We start from the raw sequence: 25477 nt of genomic DNA on the forward strand, positions 1-25477 counted from the left end.
ATCGTCACTGGTTTCATTGCCCATTATCCAGATGTTGAGCTTGAAATTGCTAAGGGTAGCCAATTCGTTGAGGTTTCTGGGGTGGTTATCTGTGGCAATATCCCTTTGGAATCATTTGATGCTCACTGCTAGCTATCGATTCAATCAACACATCCATCCTCATTCATGTTTTCATCTTTCCATACCCATAATACCCATTTGTCTCATTACTTTTCATCACTCATCCTCCACCATTCATTTCCCATTCACCTATCCCATATCCTCCCACGTGCATGCAATTCAGGCACACGATCCCTTATCATCCTTCCCAAGCCTTCTCATAAACTCCATCTCATCATGCATGAATAGCCAACCCTTTCACAATTTGATTCTAAGCCCCATTCATATCTATACCACTACCTAACTTACCCATATTCTCATCTTTCCAAACCCATCATATCCAACACCACTCACACCTTTCATCCTTCATTTTTTCCAAACCCACTAAACACATTCATCATTCATACCCATTTTTGCTAAACGTCACACCAATCCCATGCGCATGGCTACCTTTATGTTCTACATCCTCATACCCACTGCCCACCTTTCATCACAACTACCCATTTCTCATCTTTCATGCCTACCCAAACCCAAATCTTACATTTTTTCATCACTTATTCCTCCGATCATTTTCTTCGCATTCCTTTCCATTCCTTCAATGAAACCATGCATGGCCATCCTCCAGAGAATACATCCCAGGTCGACAAGAAGACCACATTCGACTCGTAATTGTACCCAGCTTCTGGATGAGTGCAACCAGATTCTGATTGTTGCCGTTGCCAACGTTGGATCCAACAAGTTGTAGAATATTCACCAGAATCTGCATATGAATTCTTTTGTTCCAATGGGTAAAAAGTAAAAACACCATGATGAATTTGTCAGGAAACGGCATGGGGTTTCAGAATAATTTTCTAAATGTTGCCAATCCTCATGGTATGGGTGTGAACCCTCATCAGTAGACACAACCAGATTTATCTGATGGCCCATGCATGTGCGGCTCAAACGAATGCCATTTGTCTGAAGCTGGCAGGCCCTCAATTTGTCCAGATGTTCATTGGGGATAGAGTGAAACTTGTCTGCGATGCCTTTCAACTTGATAAAGAGGAATCTCCTTGCATCATTTTTAAAGATGAAATTGACGCCATAGACAGAAAGCGGTTTTATAGTGAAGTGGGTGGTGACATGGAGTTTGAATATGTCGATTCATCAAATATGTCTCCTCCTAAAGTGCCAGAAGTACAACTTTCTGTTGCCATAGGTTCTGGACCAGATAATTCTGCACATGATGCACCATCTAAGCTATCACCATGGGCCAAAAATTTGAAAATTCCTCAGTCATTGGCAGGGGAACAAAACGAATCTCCAATTGGAACTACTGCTAAATCAAGCTTTGCACGTTTCATTAGTGGGATTGGATCACGCTTGTCTCCAAAAACTCCTACATCTGAAGATGGTCCTGATGGATCTTCAACAACGGCACAACCTAGTTTATTTGGAATGTTTACAAAAGGAATAGTTGACTCATCTAAGAATGCAGTGAAGGTTGTGCAAGTCAAGGCTCGTCATGTGGTCTCTCAAAATAAACGAAGATATCAGGAGGAGGGATTTGGCTTGGATATGACATACATCACAGAGAATATAATTGTTATGGTTCTCCCCAACTGAGTTATAACCCTGAGCCATCCTAAAACTGATCACTGTTTCTCTCTCTTTCACTCTCACAGTGGAAGCCAGAGACTGTGATCCAAAATGAAGTTCAACACCGCAAATCATACTACAGGATGTCAAAAGAAGCTCGAGATTGATGACGATCAGAAATTCTGAGCATTTTATGATAAGAGAATCTCACAGGAGGTCAGTGGGGATGCAATGGGTAAGGAGTTCAAGGGCTATGTTTTCAAGATCATGGGGGGTTGTGACAAGCAAGGGCTTCCCATGAAGTAGGGAGTACTGACTCCTGGCCGTGTTAGTCTTTTGCTTCATAGGGGTACCCCATGCTTTCGTGAATGTGGAAGACGTAATGGAAACGAAGGAGAAAGACTGTTCGTGAGTGCATTGTCAGCCAAGACCTCTCTGTTTTGAACTCAATTATAGTGAAGAAGGGTGATAACAATCTTCCTGGGTTGACCGACACAAAGAAACCTAGGATGAGGGGTCCAAAGAGAGCTTCTAAGATTCAGAAGCTCTTCAACCTCTTTAAGGAGGATGATGTTCGGAAGTACGTCAACACATATTGTCGCACCTTCACTACAAAATCTGGGAAGAAATGCATTAAAGCCCCTGAGATTCAGAGGCTGGTGACCCCATTGACTCTGTAGAGAAAACATCGAAGGGTTGCAAAGAAGAAGAAAATGATTGCAAAGGCAAAGTCAGAGGCAGCCGAGTACCAAAAGCTCCTTGCAACCAGGTTGAAGGAGCAGCGAGAACACCATTGTGAAGAACATGAAACTGGTAATGCTCATACATCATTCGACTGGAAACTTTATGGAACTCCCCTTGTCTCGCCATGCTCTCTCCCATGTTGAGAACTGAGAGATAAGAGCATACTGGTATTTCTGAAACTAGCATCCCAGTTGCATCATCAGACCTATCTTGTGGTATCACTGCCAGCGAGGCATCTGCAAACTTTATTGAATCAGATTTGAAGGATAAAGATGGTAACAGTTGCACCCTTGGGGACCCACTCTTGCATGGTTTGCATGGTCACTTTTGACATGCAGCCTTGGTAACCACGTGCCCTCTCTTTTTATTTCATCATCTTTGATTTTAAAATAATCCCTCAAATTCTAGTTTTCAAATAGTTTTCCAATTTCCAAATTCTTCAAATAATTTTAACTTTTCAAATTTTCATCGTTAGATTTTTTTTAGGTCGCAAAAATCCATTTTTCAATAACATATGTTGTCATTTTCTTTGGCAAACAATTTTTACATTTTTCTTTGTTTTTTTTTTAAAAAAAAAATATTTTGAAATAAGCGTGAATTTAATCTTGTAATTCCGAATAATGGAGTTGTTGGAATTAACTCATGCAAAATAAAATGGGCTTTGGTGGGGACCCAACATCAAAGAAGTTTTATTTAAAATAAAAATGAACTTTAGTGGAGTGTTAGGTATGTCATTGGTGATTTCGTATTCGACTTAGTGACGTGTGAGCCATATTTTTTATGTTAATTAATTGTGCACTAACTCCATTTCTTGATAGTGCATTATGACTCATTGTCAAGATCAGCATCTGCTCTCAGTCTAGCCATTCTTTATTGAGTATTTTAATTCTCACATGTGCATGATTGTTCTAGGTATCTATTGATTTCTTTACCAATTGTCATGATTACTTCATTTTGTTAGTAGAGACCCATTTTTTTAAGGACTTAGAGGGGTGCTACGGTTTTTACCATACCTTCCTAATAAGTAACTTGACCCTCGAGCTCATATTTGGTTTTTCACAGATCACCTTTTCCAAATAAGGAGTCACACTTAGGGTTTTCTTTTTTATTTTGTTTACCCTTTAAAAATAAAACAAAAATAAGTGGCGACTCCAAGTCATTTTCTTAACAAATAAATCATTTTCACATAAAAAGTGAGTTCACCATTGAGTGGAAGCGCATAAGCGGAAATGCGGAGTCCACAAAAACATATTTATTAACAAAAAAAATCCATCATATATCATAACTACATTATTTTATTTTTAACAAATTATTAAAAATTTAAATTCGACATAAAAATGAATATGGTAATATTTTAATATGAAATGAGTATTTGCATTAAAATTCAACATTTTGATAATCATATGTAAAGCTTAGGTAATTAGACCGTACTAAACTTTTTCGTACTCTCCAAATTTTACATTTTTTTAATTTAAGGTTTTTAAATTAAAATTACAATAAAATAAATTACTAATACTCTTTTGAATTACTAATGATAGTATTTTCAAAAATAAATTTGTGATTTCAAAAAATAAAAAACTAAAAATGATATGAAAAATGTGATAAATGTACCAAGCATGTATTTATCACATTTTTTTGTACCGTTCTCATATTTTTTGTACCCTAAATTATTTATATTTTTTAAATTTTAGATTACATAAAGGAACTGAAATATAAAAGAAAAAGTAGTTAGAAAATTACATTATGTAGTCATACTTGTCATCAATTTGGTTCAAAAAAAATATATTTTTATATCATTTTATACCTCTCATAATGTCCATACCTCATCTCACAAAGTTTGTACCCCATATCACAAAATTCATACTCTCTCTCACAAAGTTCGTATCACCTCTCATAAAGTTCATATATTCTATCACAAAGTTCATACTATCTCTCACAAAGTTCGTACCCCCTCTCACAATGTTCATACCACCTCTCACAATATTCGTACCCCTTCTTACAATGTTCGTACCCCATCTCACAATGTTCGTACCACATCTCATAATGTTTGTACCCCATCTCACAATGTCCGTACCCTCTATCACAATGTTCATACTGTATCTCACAATGTTCGTACCTTCTCTCACAAAGTTCGTACCCACTCTCACAATGTTCGTACCCACTCTCACAATGTTCATGCTTTCTCTCACAAAGTTTGTAACCCCTCTCACAAAATTCGTATCCCATCTCACAAAGTTCATATCATCTCTCACAATATTCATACCACCTCTCACAATGTTCGTACTCATTCTTACAATGTTCGTACCCCATCTCACAATGTTTGTACCCCTCTCACAATGTTCGTACCCCCTCTCACAATGTTTCGTACATCATTTCATAATGTTTGTATCTCATCCCACAAAGTTCGTACCCTCATCTCACAAAGTTCGTACTCTCTCTCACAATATTCGTACTCCTTTTCACAAAGTACGTACCCCCTCTCACAATGTTCATATCATTTTTCACAATATTTGTACATTTTCTCACATTGTTCGTCTATCATCTCACAATGTTTGTACCCTCTCTCACAATGTTTATACCTCATTTCACAAAGTTTGTACCATATCTCACAATGTTTGTACCCACTCTCACATTATTCGTATCCTCTCTCACAATTTTCATACCCTCTCTCACAATGTTCATACTTTATTTTACATTGTTCGTACTCTCTCTTATAATGTTCATACACCATCTCACAATATTCATATCTTATCTCACAATGTTTGTACTATTTTTTACATTATTTGTACCCTCTTTTCACATTGTTTGTCACTCTTCTCACATTATTTATATCCTCTTTAACATGACATTTCCACCTACAAAATTTATATTTGAATTAAAAAAAAATCAAATTTTACCTTTAACCCTTGTAATCAGTTGGAATCTTTCATATAATATCTTCCCAAGAGACAAAATTTATTGTTTTCCTTCTTCAAGATATATAAAACTTTATCTTCAAATTTAATATACGAATACACAAAATAATAATATAAAAATATTGATGACAATTTCATAAAAAGTGACTAAATGGTCTCAATTTGATTAATAATAACTCATAAAAGAAATTCAAAAATCTAAATATTATAAATCATTACATATTTAAATGTCATTTAACATGACATTTCCACCTACAACATTTATATTTAAATGAAAAAATATATATATCAAATGTTACCTTTTAACACTTGTAACCACTCGACGTCCTTTGTATAATGTCTTCTTTAAGACATAAAACTTCATTTTCAAATTTAATCTATGAATATACAAAAAAAAATGATATAAAAATATTAATAACAATTTGATAACAAAAGATTAAATTATCTTAATTTGATTAATAATAAACTCATAAAAAATTATAAAATTTAAATTTTATAAATCATTACATATTTGTTATTTAACATAACATTTCTACCTACAAAATTTATATTTAAATAAATAAAAAATATCAAATATTACATTTGACACTTATAATCATTTGAAATCCTTCGTCTTCTTCATAGAATATAAATTTTAATTTTTCTCCATCAAAAAGTTTCAAACTTAATCTTCAAATTTGATTTATCAAAACACATCCCACATATTTTGTAATATGGTAGTTGAAAGTATTTAATTTTCATATTAAATTAGTATTCATTTTTGTATATATATGAATAATGAGAGTATAAGGGTAGTTGGTAGGATTTTCTTTTTTTATATAGAGTTAGATTGTTTATTAAAAAAAAATTATATTTGATATTTAATAATAAATTATAAAAAAAAAAGTTGTAATATTTAAATATGTAAAAAAATGCATGAGATTATTAGGTCATCTTTACGGATTTGATAAGTTTTTATAAATTTTTTAATGACATGTATTTTACATGTCATTTTATTATTGGGGTCAAATGTGGATAGTACCCCAAAATAAATAGTGGTACCAAAGAACAACCCTAATTATAGTTATTTTCTTTTATAAGAAGAGATAACAATTAAAATTAATAATGGATTTTTATAAAATAGACTCTTTGTCGGGGGTATCGTCATTTCTATAAGATGGTTGTCTTATTTGGCATTTGCTCTTCAAGTACTTTGGTGAAATCATTGAAGTATGGCAGTTTTTACAAGTAAATAGCACTCAACAGTAAAAATTAATAGGTGGTAGATACACGGCATCTTCCTTAATAAAGAGCGGCACTAGGCTGATTTTCGTGGCCAAGATCCACCGTTCCTCAGCTTCTTACGACGATGGAGTTGCCTGATGTTGTTCTGATGGCAGCTAGTATCGTAGGCTTCATTGCTCTCTGTAAACCCCTCGTTGGTCTTGTGAAATGGGTGTGGGCGATGTTCTTAAGGCCTCCAAAGAATCTGAAAGAATATGGCTCGTGGGCTCTCGTCACTGGCTCCACTGATGGGATAGGCAAAGCCATGGCTTTTGAATTGGCATCAAAGGGTCTCAGCTTGGTGCTAGTGGGTCGAAACCCTTCTAAACTCAAAGCTGTGTCGAATGAGATACGGGAAAGGCATGGTGAACAAGTTGAAGTTAAAAGTATTGTCATCGACTTTGCAAAGTTCAGCGGGGAGGAGATAGCGGCATTTATAAAGGAAGGAATAGAAGGAACAGATGTTGGTGTTTTGATTAATAATGTGGGCTTGGCATACCCTTACGCTAGGTTCTTTCATGAGGTTGACTTGGAGTTGATGGGAAGTGTCATGAGAGTGAATATAGAAGGAGCAACTTGGGTCACCAGATCAGTGCTTCCAGGCATGCTTGAGAAGAAAAAAGGGGCAATTATCAACATTTGCTCGGGTTCTGTTCTGCTGCCATCTTACCCATTAGTCACCCTTTACGTTGCAGCCAAAGCGTAAGTTGCTTGAACTTTTACTGGGTTGAGTTGAATTTCTATTTTGTCATGAAGTTGCTCAGTTTTCAACTTTTACCGGGTTGAGTTGAATAGGAATTTAATAGTTACCTGCCTTCTTCCACTCTTGTGATTATGTGTTTGTTAGAGAGAAATGCAAGCTGGGAACCACGAAAACTGGTTTTCGGCCCATAACTTGTGGCAGAGCCTAGGGTCCCATGGTGATGTTTCTCTTGTTTCTTACAGGTACATGGCAATGTTGTCAAAATCTATTAATTTGGAGTACCAGCAATATGGAATCGATGTTCAGTGCCAGGTATAACATTCTTCCTTTGACCAAAAAGGGGAAAGAAATGAAAACAGTTTGAATTTACAATAATATATATTATATTGTGAGATCCTACGTTGGTTCGGTAGAAAAATCCATATGTAGATGCACTACTAAACTATATGAGTCCAGACCCATAGGAGAAAAAAGGAACAGAATTTATATGGAATGGTGGGGAACCATTACAAAAGGTGTTAGACGTAGCCCTGGTCGGAACACATGTTGGAATTTGTTCATTTGATCATGCCCTCATGTTGGAATTTATTCATTTGGTCATGCAAAGAGGTAAACCATCCACTTAACTCTGCAATCTAATATATTGCAACTAGGATATGATAAAAATTTACTATTTATACAGGATAATTATGATATCTCATATTAGTCAAGGTAAAAAATTTATATCAATTTATATATCATGGATTATTATAAAAAAATATTTGACGGTAATTATAAAAAGCGTTTTTAATATTTCTAACACTTGAAATTTTTTATCATTCAAGTGTTAGAAATGTTATAAATATCTTTTAAAATCACTCCTAAATACATTCTAATTCTACAATCTAATATAATACAATATAGATATGATATAAATTTGTTATCTATATAGGAATAATTATAATATTTCACACTAGTTGTAGACATAAGTTTATATCATAAATGCATTTTAAAATTATGTGGTCCTAAGTGGGTGGTGTAAGTGTCACCGAGTCAAAAACTTTAAAAACCCGTTATTTATTTTTATAAAAATTATATTAACACATTCTAAAGTTATAGATATATTACACTCATATTGTAACTGAAAATTTACCAATTACCAAATCATGTTCAGAATAGTAGAACAAAAATTATAAAATCTCCAAATAACAATTTTCGAAACTAACACATCAAACCAAGTGTTATTGTCCAAATAACTCAAAACTCAAATAATTCCAATAGAAAATAAATTTTAACATTTAACAATGCTCAAAATAAAGAGAGTTTTGGCAAAAATCCTAACAAGTCAATTTCCACTCCTAACCGTCACTCTTCACCCGAACTGAGAGTACCTAAAAAATTATCAACAAAGAGGAATAAACTCAAAGTCCAATAAGGAATATTAATACAGTTTCATGGATCAAATAGTTTCAATTATGCTTATAAATAGGAAATTTAGTGTAAAATCATTTTCATAAGAACATTGAGTACAAATATGCTAATACATTTTAAAGTGTTGAACCAAACATTTTCATATATATATATCAAAATCATTTCATATCCATTTCAAATAAAATACATTTCAATTGTTTTCACTCTGGCTATTAAATAACAAATAGTGTCCATTTAAGTAAGACTTTATAAAAAGGTGGCTAACCTCAAATGTTTCTTTTAAGGTGGACAGAACCAAACACTACTAGTATTAGTAACCTTTAACCAAACCCCTAAAGGCTAACGTTTAAATCAATTACATTTCCCATCATGAAAATGTAAAGGTCAACTATTATATCTCGTTGACAAGTGACAAAAAGTCAACTATTATATCTCGTTAACAAAGGTCAAACATATCAGAGCCAAATTCTTTATTTTATTTATTTCCAACTTACAAAAACAGAAAATCCCCAAGTATTTCAATATAAACGAAATAAATATTATAACACATTTTTTCATACAAAAATATATTTGATTCATGCTTTTATATATATATATATATTATTTTCTTTTGCAAAATCTGTATTAATTTCCTTTACCTTGAAGAAGCACTCAAAAACTTAAAGTATTTAGCTTGACGAATTTACTCCTCACCTAACATAATATCATACACAATTATTTAAAGGTAAAAATTTGACAATCCTAAAAATATTTTATTTAGTATTAGGGATCCTAATTAATTTTTCATGCTAATATTATTACTATCCAATATTATTTTCAACTTCTTAAACAATAATAATATAATTTAATGAATTTACAAATTTTTAATTAAACTCATATTTCTTCCAAATTTTATTCAACCATTTATTTATTTTGTATACTTAAACTAAATTAAATCTTTTATTAAAAAATTACTATTATTATTACTATTTCTTTTTTTTGATACCCCGTAACATCCAAACAACCTTACTGTAAGTCACTCAGAAGCATCCAAATCACACAATTCTTACTATTATTATTATTATCATTATTCTTATTAATCTCAACTATTATTATTTTTATTACCATTAATCTTATTAATCCTAATGTCCCCTTTTATTTAACAAAATACCATATGTACTTTTAACAACTCCAACAGCCCCACCAATTCTACTCATTATTATTATTTTAATTTATTCCATTTTAATTTATTTCATTACCACCCTTTGCCTCTCATGATTACATATTATTTTTTTTTCTTTCTTTAGTGCCTCAAATTCAAAATCTAGAAACATGCAATTCTTTTTCTTATTATTTTCCAATCCCTTAAGTCACGTATAATCATAGATTTATTTACTCATTTAAAATTTCATTGTTTAGATCTATTCATCTAAAAAAATTTCGAATTTCCCTACTTTCGTCGATGAAACAACCTATATTCATAATTTCAATCTTTTGATCTTAAAATAAATTAACTAAACTAACCATAATCTAAATTAAAATTTTCTAAAGAATATCTAATATGTTCAAAACTAACTAACGAATATAATATATTAACTAGGGTTAGAATCTTACTTGAAAAAATCTGGACTTCAAACTCTAGACTTTTAAACCTTTAACCCTACGTTCTCCAATTCTCTAATTTTTTGTTAATAGAGTTTTCTGAATAAAGAATATAAGAGGAAAATCTAATTTATACCTAGGATTTTTAATTATAAAAGGACTCTTTTACCTTTAATGAGTTTAATTATTAATTAATTAATTTTTAATTTACTATTTTGCCCCTAAAATTTATTTTGGGGTGTTACATTTACTCTTCTTTTATTTTCCTTCCCCCTTATCCCTTTGATTCTAGATTTTATATTAAGTTTAATGTTTCCGTCTTGTGCCCTTTCAGTTTCCATTACTTGTGGCAACAAAGATGGCATTCATAAAGAGGTCTTCCTTCTTCGTTCCATCGCCAGAGACATTCAGCAAGGCAAGCATACGGTGGTTTGGATATGAGCATGTATGCGTGCCCTATTGGCCACATTGTGTGCAGTGGTGCCTTCTACGTCTACTACCAAATGCATTATGGGATTGGTGTGTCCTGCGACACTTTCTTGGGGTGCGAAAGAGAGCACTGGTGAAAGCCTACAAGAATAATGTAGTGAATCAAAAGAACCCATGAGTTGTGTGCATCCCTCCTTTAAACCAGCTGCATTTGAATTGATTTCTGTGTTGATCATATGAAAACAAACTACTAGAATGTTTTTTTCTATTTTTTTAATTCATTTGATAATTTCCCTTTTGAATTTTAAATGTTCTTTTATAAACTTTAAAACTGTTTTAGTAATGATTTTGGTTTGTTACATTGAATATTTTTCTTTCCTGTTTTAACTGAAGTGTAGAAGTACTTAATTTATTGAAAGATAATGAGATTGCTTCAACAATTGTTAAAATATTGAATTTTGTTAAAAATAAATACAATTTATAATTTCTTTTTATAAAAATAATATTTTATATATATTAAAAAAATTATTTTATATTATATATAATTAGGGTAGAGTAGGACGGAACAAAATCATATTCAAATCTATTCCGAATTAGTCTTGTGTCTTAAAATAATTTTCAAACCGGTTTAAATTTATCTTAATTCCTTCCATCAAAGAGGTGGTGTGGGTATTCAAAAAAATCCAACTCCTTAGCATTGCTAGAAATTAAGGTATTGTTTGTTTAGATTATTATTTTTTTTGTTTAAAGAAAATATAAATTAAGTCTAAAAATATGTTTGGATAGTTTCCTTTCAGAAAATGTAAAAAGAGAAAACATTAATTTGGTATTTTCAAAAGTTTTTAAGAAAAGTAAAAACTATTTAAAAAAAATTAAAAACAAAAAAGAGAATAAAATTACATGAAAGACTTTATCATAATATAAAAGAAATATAAGTATTATAAAAATAAAATAAATATTAACATAAATAAAACACAATATATAATCAAACATTATGTTCGAATTTGTTGCCTGCCTGATAAAATTTCATCAAACTTCATGAATTAAATGACTCACTTCAAAGTTGAACGTGCAGTGATTTGAGGAGAAGCAAAGAGAGAACCCAAGTACCTATAGAAGAAAACATAGCAGAAGAAGAAGAAAAAGAAGAAGAAGTGAAAGAGCGAGAGAGCAGCGATGAGATCTTAGGAGCAGCCATCACTGCAAACAGTTCGTCTCTTTCTCTTGTGTGATTCTACTTACATAAGCATGCAAGGAGCTTTCATCTGAGTTTCAGAACATGAATTCCCTCTCTTGACGTGTGCCTGCCACCTCAGCATTCGGGTTTGAAAGGAAGATAAAAAAGAAAAAAAAAAACACGCATGCACCACCTACTTCCCCAATCCCGATGGACCATCCGTTTATCCCACAGCAAAATAATATATATTTTTTTCTTTTTTAAGTTATGCTGGTGATGACATCCGACTAGAGATTTCCACGACACATTCGTGGATTTTTTTATGCAAATTTGGAAAACACTGACGGATTGATATTTTTTATTTTTTATTTTAAAAATAATAATTTATATTTGAAATGTAAGGATTCTTATATCAACTTATCTTATTTAAAAAAAAAAATTAAACCGATTTTAATATCATTATCTTTTTTAAGATAAATTACTTACACTTTATGTAAAATTTTAATATCATTCTCTTTTGAAATGTAAAACTATTATATTTTATCATATGCTTAATATTATTTTCCTTTTAAGAGTATTTACCTTTCATGTTAAAGTTATTATTATGATTACATAATTTATTCCATGATTACATATCCATCTTCTTGTCAAGGATACAAACAAATAAAATCAAATTTTGATAATAAAAACAAATATCTCCTAGAAACATATATCCATAACATCATTTGATTGATAATATCCTTTAATATTCATAAAAAAATTTGTTAATAATCTTGTACTATAATACATGAAAATAGGGAATGGAAATAAATATTTTATTTTTACTAGAAAATTAGGTTTTGAGTTACTTATTTGAAAAAATATAGAAAAAAGGACTTCAATTTTTATAAGTCGATTTGATCTTCATCTATGTAAAAATCTTCTAAAATACATACATTTTTTCATAACTTAAATAATTGATATTAATAATACCAATTAACATTTTTTATTTTTTATTTTTACCATGAGAACTAATTTGAGATTATTAAAATAAAAAAAAATTAAAAATTAAAACTATAGTTAAAACTAAAAGAAAAAAACCCTTTAAAACTTAAACTATAAAAATAAAATATTGAATTTCACTCATTTAAAGCACTTTGGTAGAATGTATAAATATCAAGAAAGAATTAGAAATACAATAGATAAATATTTTATTGTTTAATTTCAAAGTTTCTTGGTTTTTTTTTATGTATTTTAGTTTTAATTGTATTTTTAATTTTTAAAAATCTTATTTTGTTGTTGTTGTCAACTAATAAAATTTTTATTCAATTTATTAAAAAAAAAATGAAAATATGAGAGAATTTATATAATACAAAATAAAAAGTCATTAATAACTAAGAACCCGTTTGACAGTGATTTTCAAAAGTGTTTCTTTCAGGAAATAATTATTTGACTTATGAAAAAACCCATGAATATAGATAAAACTTATTTATAAAAGTTGAGGTTTCTTTTTTTATATTTTTTTTCAAATTATTGAGTCAAAATACATTTTCCCCAAAATCATTAACTTTAAAGAAAAAAAAAAGTAAGTTTCCACACACTAATTTAAAAATAATCATAAAATTAAGACTCTAAAAATAATTAAATTTTCATGCACTCATAGGTCAAAGATAATATTTAAGATGATCAAAGATAGTATCAATATCATTAAAAAATAATACCAAAATAGTCAAAAATAATACATGTAACCAAAAAGTGTATGAAATCTTAATTAATCTAGATGGATGCTTGAAATTTGTATTTTATAACCCGTTACTCTTCAAACACAATAATTATGGTTATTTTCTTTTATAAGAAGAGATAACAATTAAAATTAATAATAGATTTTTATAAAATAGACTCTTTGTTAAGGAGAATCGTCATTTCTATATATAAAATGGTTTTCTTATTGGGAGAATTGTGTTTTCAGCCCAATTGGACTTAATAATTAAGATAAGGTTGTTCAATCACCCATAATTGATTATAAGGATATGAGATAGTAATGGACAAAAATATTATTTTGATTCATTGTTGTCTTTATTCTACCATTCTTCACATGCCACTACCATCAAATTCTCTCTTATTAAACCATTTTTGGATTTATCATTATTTTTTAAACTCTTTTATAAATAATTAAAAAATCAATATTATTTTCTATTTTTAAATTATAAATAAAAAAATTATATTAATGATTTAAAGACTATTTTGGAAAATAATTTCTAAAAAAATGTTAATTTAAATAAATAAATATTATCTTTTACATTTTAGAAGTAAATAATTTAATGATTGAAATACTATTTAAAATAAATATATGCACTATTTTCTTTTCTTTTATACTAAAAAGTATTTTAAAGTTTTTTTATTATTATAAAATAAAATTTTTAATTTTTTATTTTATTTTCTTCCTTCCTTATTTTAATAACTTTTTGAACATGACTTTCAATAATAAGTTATATGAAATGTTGCAAATTTGTTTACTAAGGATTTTTTTTTTTTTAATGATTTGAATTAATTAAAAATTTATTAAAATAAGAAGAAAAAAAAAAGAAAAAAGAAAAAAGAAAAATGATGGATGAAGAGTTTTTATTTTAAATACTCAATAAAAATGTTTTTGTATGACCTAATTTTAGAAGTAGATTATATCAATACATGGTAGAGATTGAATTTTTCTAATATAAAATAGTTGAAAAGTATATTTACTCATTTTAGATGAAAACAAGTAGTTAAAAATTATGTAGATTATGTTTGAATTTGGTTTTAAAATATTTTTCTACTTTTTAGTTTTTATTTTTTATTTTAGTTTTAAAAATTATTTTTATTTTCCATGTTGTCTCTTTTTGAAAATATGTTTAATGAAAAAAATGAAAACTGTTTTTAAAAATGAAAATTGAAAACCTTGTTTAGTACTATTTTTTTATATGAAAATAATAAAAAGAATTAAATTTTATTTATTCATTTATTGTGTCACTGTATAATGGTATTACATTAACTATACAAAAAAAAATGTATTAAGTTTACAAAGGTGTACAAGGCTACATTTTATAAAATATTCAATTTATTCAAAATCATTCCTTTATTTTTCTTATCACCCATGAATTATACACCTATGTCATGCATTTTATTTAATTATCACATGAAAATTCCACTACTTTCCTAATAATAATATTTGGGGAAAATTTTTTGACCCTAAGTCATCCACCATTTTCTCAACTAAACCATTGGAAATATGATTAAATACACTTACGTGGATACATAACTTAGGAGGAATATGAAATTTGTGTCGCTGTACAAGGGTATTACACTAAGTGTACAAGGGGAATGTACTAAGTATACAAAAGTATACAAAACTACCATTTGTGAAAGATTTCAATCGAACCACTCATTTATTTTCTTTGTCACCCAAGGATTGTACACCTATATCATGCACTTTGTTTAACTCTCACATGAAAATTTCAATACTTTCATGAACACAAAACTTAAGAGGGATATGAAATTTGTGTTATAGTACAAGGATATTACACTAACTGTACAAGGGAAATATGTCAAGTGTACAAGAGTGTACAAGGCTCCTAATAGGTTTTGTACTATTTTTAAACAACTTAACATTAAGACGATTATTGATAGTTCTTTTTTTTGTTTTTTACCAAACTATGTCATTAAGACATTCCTTACAAAAATTAACACATAGGAATAAAATTAAAATCAATCATATTTGAATTGTTCATTATAAGTAAATTAAATGAAATATATATATTTACTATTTTGCCTTTATAAACATAATTTTATTGTTATCGATAGAGATTGAAAAAATCATATTTAAATGGAATTAAAAATAAATAAAAAATTATTTTTGTAACATTTTTATTTTTTTAAATCATTAATTTAAATTATGCAATTAGTTTTAAATTTAAAAATATTTGTTGTAATTATAGTTTTGAAGATTTCATGATTTTTATCTTATTACTTTTAAAGAATTGCTTTAATAAGAAAAAATTTATTTTAATAATTTTAAATACTTAAATATTTATCTAAAAATATTTAGGATTAGTGTGGAGAACAATTAGGTAATTTTGGAATGGAGATATTTTGAATATCTTGAAGACTTTAATTTTGTAAATTACCCTATTTACACTTTCAAAATTATTGGAAGGTTGGTAAATTAGTTTTAGAAATATTATTTTCTTGATTAATAATATATACATACATATATATATATATATATATATATATATATATATATATGTATGTATGTATGTATAGCATGTGAGTGTTTACATTATTTTCGAAATAATATGAGAAATAATAAACACTTTGTATCTAATTTGCAAGTTAAAAATAATAATAATAATATTTTATGAGGTATTTAAAAATTATTTAATACATATAAGAAATAATGTACAACATATTTATTATTTTGTAAGTAAGAAACAAAAAAAAAAATTTGCTAAGGTATTTAAAAAGTATTTATTATATATTCTATAAGTTTGAAAAAAATAATTGTAGACCCCTTTTTGCAGGCCAAGTCCTAGTTGTTGTTTTTATAATTTGCATCAAAGGGTATTTCATCCACATATAGACACACTATAACCATATAGTCATCACAAGTCTTAGAATATAAGCACTCACAAGTCACTACAAGAAATAGGGTTTTTGGTGACGGTTCCCAACCGTCACCAAATCTTACATATCCGTGACCAAAACCTATGGTCACGGTCTTATGAAACCGTGACCGAGCGTCACAATACCAGGCGTAGCTAAAAGTATTGGTCACGGTTTTCTAAGTGATCGTGACCATAAGGATTTCTTTTTTTGTGACGGCCAGCCAAAAGCTGTGACCAAAAGTTAAGAATACTTTGCTATTTATTAAGTTGATTTAGTCACGGTCAGGTAATAAACCGTGACTAAATGTATGTCTATAGTCACGGTTAATAAAAATGACCGTGACTAAATGTAATCTTATGGTCACGGTCAATGCCCTAACCGTGACTAAATGTAATCTTATGGTCACGGTCAATGCCTTAACCGTGACTAAATATAATCTTATGGTCACGGTCAATGCCTTAACCGTGACTAAATGTAATCTTATGGTCACGGTCAAATGCCCTAACCGTGACTAAATGTAATCTTATGGTCACGGTCAAATGCCTTAACCGTGACTAAATGTAATCTTATGGTCACGGTCAAATACCCTAACCGTGACTAAATATAAGTATATGGTCACGATAATTAAGTGACCGTGACTAATTATTAGGTCTATTAATCTAAGGATGGCCGCCCTACCCCAAATTTTGGTGACGGTTCATTATTGATCGTGACTAAAAGTACACTTATAGTCACAATGTTTTAGTGGCCGTGACTAAAATTTGTTATATTTGGAAATTATTTTTTATAAATTCAAATTTCCCAAACCTGTTACAAACCCAAACAAACCCATTTTAGACCTGTATATGCAATTAAGCAATTAAAACAATTTCAATATATTACAATCAATTATCCCAAGCTAGTTAAAAACTTATATATCAATACAAGTCATTAAATAAATAAAAAACATAATATAACGAAAAAAAAAAACACAAACCAAACAAACAAATAACAAAGAGATTCAAATTTAGTTTCACATTCTAACATAATATAACAAATCAACCAAACATTACATAATAGTCATAGAAAGCAAAAAAAAGTTAGGAGAATCTATCATATAAATAAGTAGCATAATTTTCAAAAAAGTTAAGAGAATCTATCATATAAAGATGTAGCAAAATCTTCAAATTTCTACTGCTTTTGCTAAAATTGTTGCATCATTTGTTCTTGAATTTGTGCTTGCATTTTTCTTTGCATTTCCATCATTTTTTCTTCAAACTCTTCTTTCACTTCTTCTCGTGTCTTCCTTTGAACTTCTATCAACCTTTCTTCAAATGTTTCTTTCACATGTGAGAGTTCCTCTTTCATATTTGAGAGTTCTTCAGTTGCAGTTGTAAACTTTTGTTTTGCAGCTATTAGCATCTCTTGGGCGTTTTCAATTTGTGTTGAAAGAATAACTCCTAATCGCCTTCTACTAGTAGAACCAAAGATTGAGGTAGGAGTAGGACCAAATCCATACCCTCGAACACGACCATGCCTCTCTGGACCCATGACTTAAGTATATATCTCATCTACATATGTAAATGCTACAGATGTAGATGCTCTAGATGATGCAGAAGTAGAAGAAGATGTCCCCTTAGGTTGGGATAGTAATTGCTGAAATTGATCCTGGAATTATAAAAAAAAAAATTAAAAATTGTTAGACTTTTAAAATAATTTAGTATGTGGCTATGATTGAAATACAAGTATATAAAATTTATTTACTTCATTACCATAATCTCCTTAGAATGATCATCAACAAGCGTCCCATCTTTTCTTGTGTGTGTCAAGGCAAACATCTCAATTCTATTGGGCTCACTTCAATCCTCCTTCTTTTGTGCTTATTCTTACAAGTAAAACAATAGAGTTATTTATGATGAATTATTTATGTACAAACAAATCATATTAATAATAAATTTTCAACCTGTTCATATCGAATTTGAGCATAAATTTTTTATCCCGATGTATGCTTTATCACTTGCTTTGCCCTATTTGCCTTGTTTTTGTCTGAGATATCCTACATCAATTAAAAAATAGCAAGTCACCTATATAGATAATAGAAACATAATAAAAGTTATATACATGAAGTATTAGGTTAGATATAACTAATAAATATCATTTTATGTGAATATAAGTATCATAAGATACATTATCAAGAAAAGATCATTATCTTTACCTTGGCCTTAGGTGTACCCCAAAAGTGGATGAGCCAACTCCAATCATCATCTGATAAGTGTGGAGGTCGATGGCACAATCTCTCCTCATTTGTATTATAAGGGTTATAATACTTGGCCTTCATTTTATTTCTATAGCTTCTAAACAAATTTCCACAACATTGAAGAATGTAGCTCTTACATGTTTATTCTAGTTCATATTTTTCTTGTATTGCATTAAAATCTCATGTATAAATAAGAGGTATCATTTTTAAACAATAACATTACAATTTAGATTGAATAGTAACTAGCATATACCAATACTAAAGCCCAAATCTTTTCCTTCACATCTTCACTAACATGATTCCAATCTTGAACTTGGATGGGTACATTGTATTGAGATCGCAACAATGTTCCCATATAGCTTGACAATCTTTCCCCTTTTCCATCATAAACAACTTGCCCTCTGGTATTGAATCGTGTAGTTTTTTTTTCCCCGGGTTTCATACTAAGTAAATCTAAGTTACGCGTTAGGTCACGTGTCCTCTTTTTGCTAGAGGATGAACCTATTAAGAGTAATAATAAAAAGAAACATAATGCATTTAAATAATATATGATAAAGATATTAGTTTTATATTTAAATAATATAAGATGGTAATGAGATAAAAATGAATGTTTTTATGGTTATAGGAATAAAGAAAAATAAAATAAAAAAGATTTCAATTACTTAATCAATAGTAATCCTAATTTAATTCCAATTAATATAAATCTTTCTTGAATATACCATAAAAATATTTAAGTAGTAAATAAATACATGGGTAGAAAGTCTTATCATGAGGTGTACCTATATATTAATTTTATATTTAAATATTATAGAATATAATTTTATATTTAATTAATGTTGCATTTAAATAATATATGATAAAGATATTAGTTTTTTATTTAAATAATATAAGATGGTAATGAGATAAAAATGAATGTTTTTATGATTATAGGAATAAAGAAAAATAAAATAAAAAAGATTTCAATTACTTAATCAATAGTAATCCTAATTTAATTTCAATTAATATTAATCTTATTTATATCTTTCCTTTCTTGAATATACCATAAAAAGATTTAAGTAGTAAATAAATACATGGGTAGAAAGTCTTACTTTGGGATACATCCAGTCATGAGGTGTACCCATATATTAATTTTATATTTAAATATTATAGAATATAATTTTATATTTAATTAATTTTGCATTTAAATAATATATGATAAAGATATTAGTTTTATATTTAAATAATATAAGATGGTAATAAGATAAAAATGAATGTTTTATGGTTATAGGAATAAAGAAAAATAAAATAAAAAAGATTTCAATTACTAAATCAATAGTAATCCTAATTTAATTCCAATTAATATTAATATTATTTATATCTTTCCTTTCTTGAATATACCATAAAAAGATTTAAGTAGTAATCTGGGATAGATATTAATTTTATATTTAAGAAATATAGGATATATTGTAGAGAATAGAGATACACAAACAGATTTTATATTTAAGTAGTAATCTTCATGAGCTTTACACAAACAAAAAACTTAGATGTTTACATCATTTGGAAGCCCCACTCCGCCTCTCTCTCAGCCCTCAGCCCACACAAACCTTTCTTATAATTATTGTTCATAGTCATAGCTACCAAGAATTCCAAGTTAGGAAGAAAAAAAAAATCGTAAATACAGCAAAAAGAACTTCCACTACATGCTACAGCAGGGGTACCAAATTAGGGAAATTAAGAAGTAAACCATGCCCAATCAATTGCTGGGAAATATTATTTGGATACCAAATTAGGGAAGCTATTAAGTGTGGTTTTTGTAGTGTTAAATCAGAGAGAAATTTAATTATATTATGAATTTCAAATTTAATTATTCTAAGAACAATGAATTACTCTAATAGAATTTAATGTATAAAAACATTTCAAACACTCACAATATATATCATTTTCAATTTTTCCAAAAGCACCAAAACCCTATAACAATGAAAATAAACCCAATAACAATGGAAATAACCCAATAACAATGGAATCTCAAACCTAATCACAAATATTTCCAAAATACCAACTAACAAAACCCAAAAAAAAAAAAAAAAATTCCCAAAACTCACCAAAACCTAGAGAGATGATTTTCACGGGAGTTTCTTGGAGGTGGCTTCGGCTTTACTGACCATAGCTTCCATGGGGCTTCTTCGGCATGACTTCCATAAGCTTTTTCCGGCAATAGCTTCCTCCAAGCAATGGGGGCTGTGGGTAGGTTTTGTGGGTTTTATGGTCGTGGGTTTTGGAGAAGAAGAGAAGATGGGTTGGCATGAGAGAGAAAGAAAGGCTTTATATTCAATTAGGAAAGTGATGTGGCCGTGGGTTATACCCACATGGTTAAAAGAAAGACATTTTTCAATTAGAAAAAAATGTCTCATGGCTTTTTTTTTATTGTTATTGTTATACCCAAAAAAAATTAATTTAATTTTATTGTTATACCCTAAAATTTTTTTGTTGTTATTGTTATTGTTCTTTGTTCAAAACTATTAATTTTGAAAGTTTTTCAAGTTTTAAAATTATCAAGTTTTTAAAATTTACAATTATTTTAAAATTTTAAATTTACAATTATTTTTAAAATTTAAAATTTAAATTTTTTTTAAAATTTTAAATTATTTTAAAATTTTAAATTATTTTTGAAAGTTTAATGTTTTACTCAAAGTGTTATTTTAAAATTTTTATTAAGTTTTATCAAGTTTTTTAAGTTTTAAAATTATCAAGTTTAAAATTTAAAAATTTTATATAAATAAAAAGAATAATTAAAAATAAAATATAACATATAAAAGTTATTTTTTAAAACATATTTAAAAACATAAAAAATATATATTAAGAATATTTTAGGTTTCTAAATCAACTTTTATTTTAAAATACATCGACAAACAAATTTTTAAAAATGTTTTAAAAAACTGTTTTTTGTATAACTGTTTATGAAAATGTCAAAATGCTTCACAAATAAACCAATTCGAGTCCCCTCAGGGCCATTGGAGGTTTACCCGGTCCTTAACTTCAGGGTCCCGTGGGATTAGTCGAGATGCGCTTAAGCTGGTCCGGACATCCACGGTTATAAAAAATAAAATAAAAAATAAATAAAAATAAAAATAAAAAAATAAAAAATACTTCACAAATAAAACTATAATTTATTGGTATTTTTGTGGGCCTTAGGTGCTAGGAAATGTTACATGTGCATCCTACTCCTACTTTGTCTTCATTATTTTCAGCCACGTGTCCCTTTATATCTTATACCAATCTATTATTATTTTATCATATGGTATCATTTTTCATATTTGATGATATTAATTTCTACCTTATCCCATATGCTTGTAGCTTAATTTCATCATACATTTGGACAACAAAATTTCAAACTTTCATTTGGTACTAAATATAATAAACATAAACAGAGAATGGTGCATTTAAGAATATTTTTCCATGAATTTTAACTTTATAAATTTGTTAATTTTACAAATTTAAGAATTATAAAAGTTTAGAACTTTTATTTTTAATCATAAACAGAGAATGTTATTTTTGTAATTATAAATTGTTTCTGTATCGCAAAAATCATAAAGATTAAATAATATTTTATGATTGAAAATTAAATAAAACTATAAACAATTTTACTAGTAATTGTTCATAGTAAAATTTAGTTATCATGACTATTGATACTTTAAATATAATAAGAATTATTTATCATATATAAAATCAAAATTATTTTTTAATTTGCTCACTCACTTGCATTTAAACTTTGTATCAAATAATATTAAATTGAACCATCATATTTTTAAACTAATATATTAAACTTTATTTTGCTTCTTATTAAAACATTAATCATAATAAGGAAATTAAATAATTTTAACTAAAGAAAAATAGGTAACACACTAATTTGTTTCTTAACTTAAAAAAAAAAAAAGTAATATAATTTTAAACTTTTTATAATTAATAAGAACTCTTACTATTAATAATAATTTCTATTTATGATATATATATATATATATATATATAAAAGATTTTCTAAAAAATTATAATAGGTAACCCAAAAATTGTTTAAAATAAATAATAGACTTTGGTCATGATTGTGTGAACCCCATGACCATAGGTTCAAAATATTAAAAAAAAAACCTCTATGCATTGGTCACGGTCAAACGAAATTCGTGACAATAGGTTCTCATACAGTCACGGTCAATCAATGGTGTGACTAAAAGTCACAAAATATCTATTTAGTGACGGTTTCACAAAAATCTGTGACTAAAACATCTTTTCATTACACTTTTGGTCACGGATGATAAAATAACCGTGACTAAAGTTATAGGCGCCAAAATTTCCCTCCAGAATTTTACAAATAGTCACGGTTTTAAATAAATCCGTGACTAAAATACCTCTTATCAATCCTTTTGGTGACGGTTGATAAAATCACCGTGACTAAACATGTTTTTTTTTTTTTTCAAATTTGATTAACACATTTAGTCACAGCCTTACCCTGGCCGTGACAAAATAATATCTTTGGTCACAATATTTGTGGCCGTGACTAAAGATTCGTCATTAAAAATCTATTTTTTTGTAGTGAGTCTTAGAATATAAGCACTTGTGCACATTGTTGTGTCTAAATCCATCCGAAAGAATAACATGATCAAATTTTTCGTGCCATTGTTTGGGAGCTTGTTTTAAGCCATATAATGATTTGACAAGCTTACACACTTTGTTTTCATTCCCCAGTAGAACAAAACCTTCCGGTTGTTCCATGTAGACCTCCTCATTGAGATCCCCATTCAAGAATGTCGTTTGACATCCATTTGATGAACAAATAGATTATGAATTGATGCCAAAGAAAACAATATCCTAATCGATGTTGTTCTAGCCACCGGCGCATAGGTATCAAAATAATCAATACCTTCTCTTTGTTTAAACCCCTTAGCTACTAATCCCTAAAGGTTTGAATTATGCCATCGGTGTGATATTTCCTTCGAAATACCCACTTGCACCCTATTGGTTTAGATCCTGGTGGAAGGTCTACCAATTCCCATGTTTGGTTGGACATAATTGAATCCATTTCATCATTGATAGCCTCTTTCCAAAAAGCAACATCTCTAGAAGCCATAACTTCTTTGTATGTTTTGGGATCCTCCTCTATTTGAAGTACTATAGGAATTTTTCTTATAATATCTTCTCTATTTCCTTCTACTAAGTAAAAGGAAATTCTTTGAGAGTCAATCTCATCCGATCCCAACACTTTCTCTTTTCTAGCTCTTTGGTTTTTCCGAGGCACAATGGGTTGCTCAACAGCCTTTGAAGATGTCTCTTCTAGAGACTCTCCAACACTAGTAGGTACTTGAGAATTGCTATCACTCAACAAATTCTCAAAGAACTCCACCTCTTTTGATTCAATTATCACATTAGACTCCAAGTCTAATAGCCTATAAGCTTTGCTATTTGAGGCATAGCCTATAAATGCACACTTAATGGTTCTTGGACCCAATTTTGTTTTATGTGGATTCCTTTTCTTGCAATAAGCAAGACACCCCCACACTTTGAAGTAACCTATATTAGGCTTCCTTCATTTCCATAACTCATATGGAGATATCTCATTTTTCTTCATAGGAATTCTAGTAACGGTGCCAAAGTAGGATCAAGGATGTAGAAAATCTTGAGTGCTGTGAAAAGGAATCTCACCTTGTCTTGCCACCTAGTGAAATTGGAACCATCAAAATGATCCAACCTCACAAGGTCTTGGTTCATAATCTTGATAGTCTCTCCTTCCATTGAAGAATAGAGTCTTTGATTGATATTAAAAATCTTTGGATACAATGGAGAAAAGAAACACTCTCAAACACTCTCTTGATACAATAAAACTCTCAAAGTTACAAAAAAGAACAAGAAGAAGAAGAACACAAGAAAGGCTCAAACAAGTTCTTGGAACTTTGTCCAAAGACTCTATTTCCTCCCACCACTACAAATCTTTAGGGAACTAATGGAAATAGTCTTGGGATTGATCAAGCCTTTTCACTTTTCTGCATAAGATTTCAAAAAGAAGAAAAGTCATATATAGCACTCTTAGGGTTGAAAAATGGTTACAAGGATGAGAAAAAACTCATTGTTTTCTTCAATCTCTTCATCTTTGTAACATTCAAAAATTAAATCATATGTTTAATTCACACATTAAACATGATTTAAACTCAAATGTGTAACTCTCTTACACTTAACCTCTTAAGTTTTATAAAGTTACAAAGATGAGAAGACTCATTGTCTTCCTTAACCTTTCAAGTTTTGTAACATTTCAAAACTTAATCATGTGTTTAATTCACACATTAAAAGTGTAACCCTTCTTACACTTTATTTTCAAAAGTTATTTTTCAAAAGTGTAACTCTTCTTACACTTTATTTTTTAACCAACAATATATATATATATTTATATAAATATAACATCCATCACACCCATTTCCATACTCATACCTCCAATTGTCATTCCACCACAAGTCCTCATCCTACAAATCACCATATCCTAACCTTCATACCCATCGAACCCATCACCTTACCCACCATCTTCAGCTCATCCTTTACCCGTTTTCTGAATTATTCCACCCATGACTGGAGCAATCGAGACTAGAGCGTCACCGACAACGCCACTTTTGACCTTGATAGCTAGTAGGTGACTCTCGACACGTGTGATCCGGGGTCTCCGAAGAACACAAGCTCCAACGAGCCTTGCACAAAGGCGATCACCG

At 29.2% G+C, this 25477-nt stretch overlaps 2 protein-coding genes, 1 long non-coding RNA gene and 1 pseudogene across 4 annotated transcripts; 3 read left to right on the forward strand and 1 right to left on the reverse strand.

The window, feature by feature from the left end:
• Nucleotides 1–1017: 1017 nt before the first annotated feature.
• Nucleotides 1018–1704, forward strand: LOC104879555 (phosphatidylinositol 3,4,5-trisphosphate 3-phosphatase and protein-tyrosine-phosphatase PTEN2A-like). The gene has a single exon (XM_010652761.1). It carries the CDS (start codon nucleotides 1018–1020, stop codon nucleotides 1702–1704), a length of 687 nt encoding a protein of 228 aa, XP_010651063.1.
• A 28-nt stretch (nucleotides 1705–1732) lies between these two features.
• On the forward strand, nucleotides 1733–2564 carry LOC100264624 (small ribosomal subunit protein eS6-like; annotated as a pseudogene).
• Nucleotides 2565–6440: 3876 nt separating this feature from the next.
• On the forward strand, nucleotides 6441–11017 carry LOC100259451 (very-long-chain 3-oxoacyl-CoA reductase 1). The gene is made up of 3 exons (XM_002281938.5): nucleotides 6441–7301; nucleotides 7545–7614; nucleotides 10628–11017. Exons 1-3 carry the CDS (start codon nucleotides 6685–6687, stop codon nucleotides 10898–10900), a joined length of 960 nt encoding a protein of 319 aa, XP_002281974.1. The 5' UTR covers nucleotides 6441–6684; the 3' UTR covers nucleotides 10901–11017.
• Nucleotides 11018–17514: 6497 nt separating this feature from the next.
• On the reverse strand, nucleotides 17515–21036 carry LOC132254219 (uncharacterized). 2 transcript variants are annotated; one of them, XR_009466495.1, is made up of 4 exons: nucleotides 20837–21036; nucleotides 18462–18554; nucleotides 18271–18383; nucleotides 17515–18166 (listed from the first exon to the last, which is right to left on the reverse strand). It is a non-coding gene; the product is annotated as an uncharacterized LOC132254219 (long non-coding RNA). The 2 variants fall into 2 exon arrangements; XR_009466492.1 differs by having other exon boundaries at nucleotides 18271–18554.
• Between the last annotated feature and the right edge of the window lie 4441 nt (nucleotides 21037–25477).

The sequence above is a fragment of the Vitis vinifera genome, chromosome 1, assembly GCF_030704535.1.
Source record: "Vitis vinifera cultivar Pinot Noir 40024 chromosome 1, ASM3070453v1".
In the NCBI taxonomy this organism is placed as follows: Eukaryota; Viridiplantae; Streptophyta; class Magnoliopsida; order Vitales; family Vitaceae; genus Vitis; species Vitis vinifera.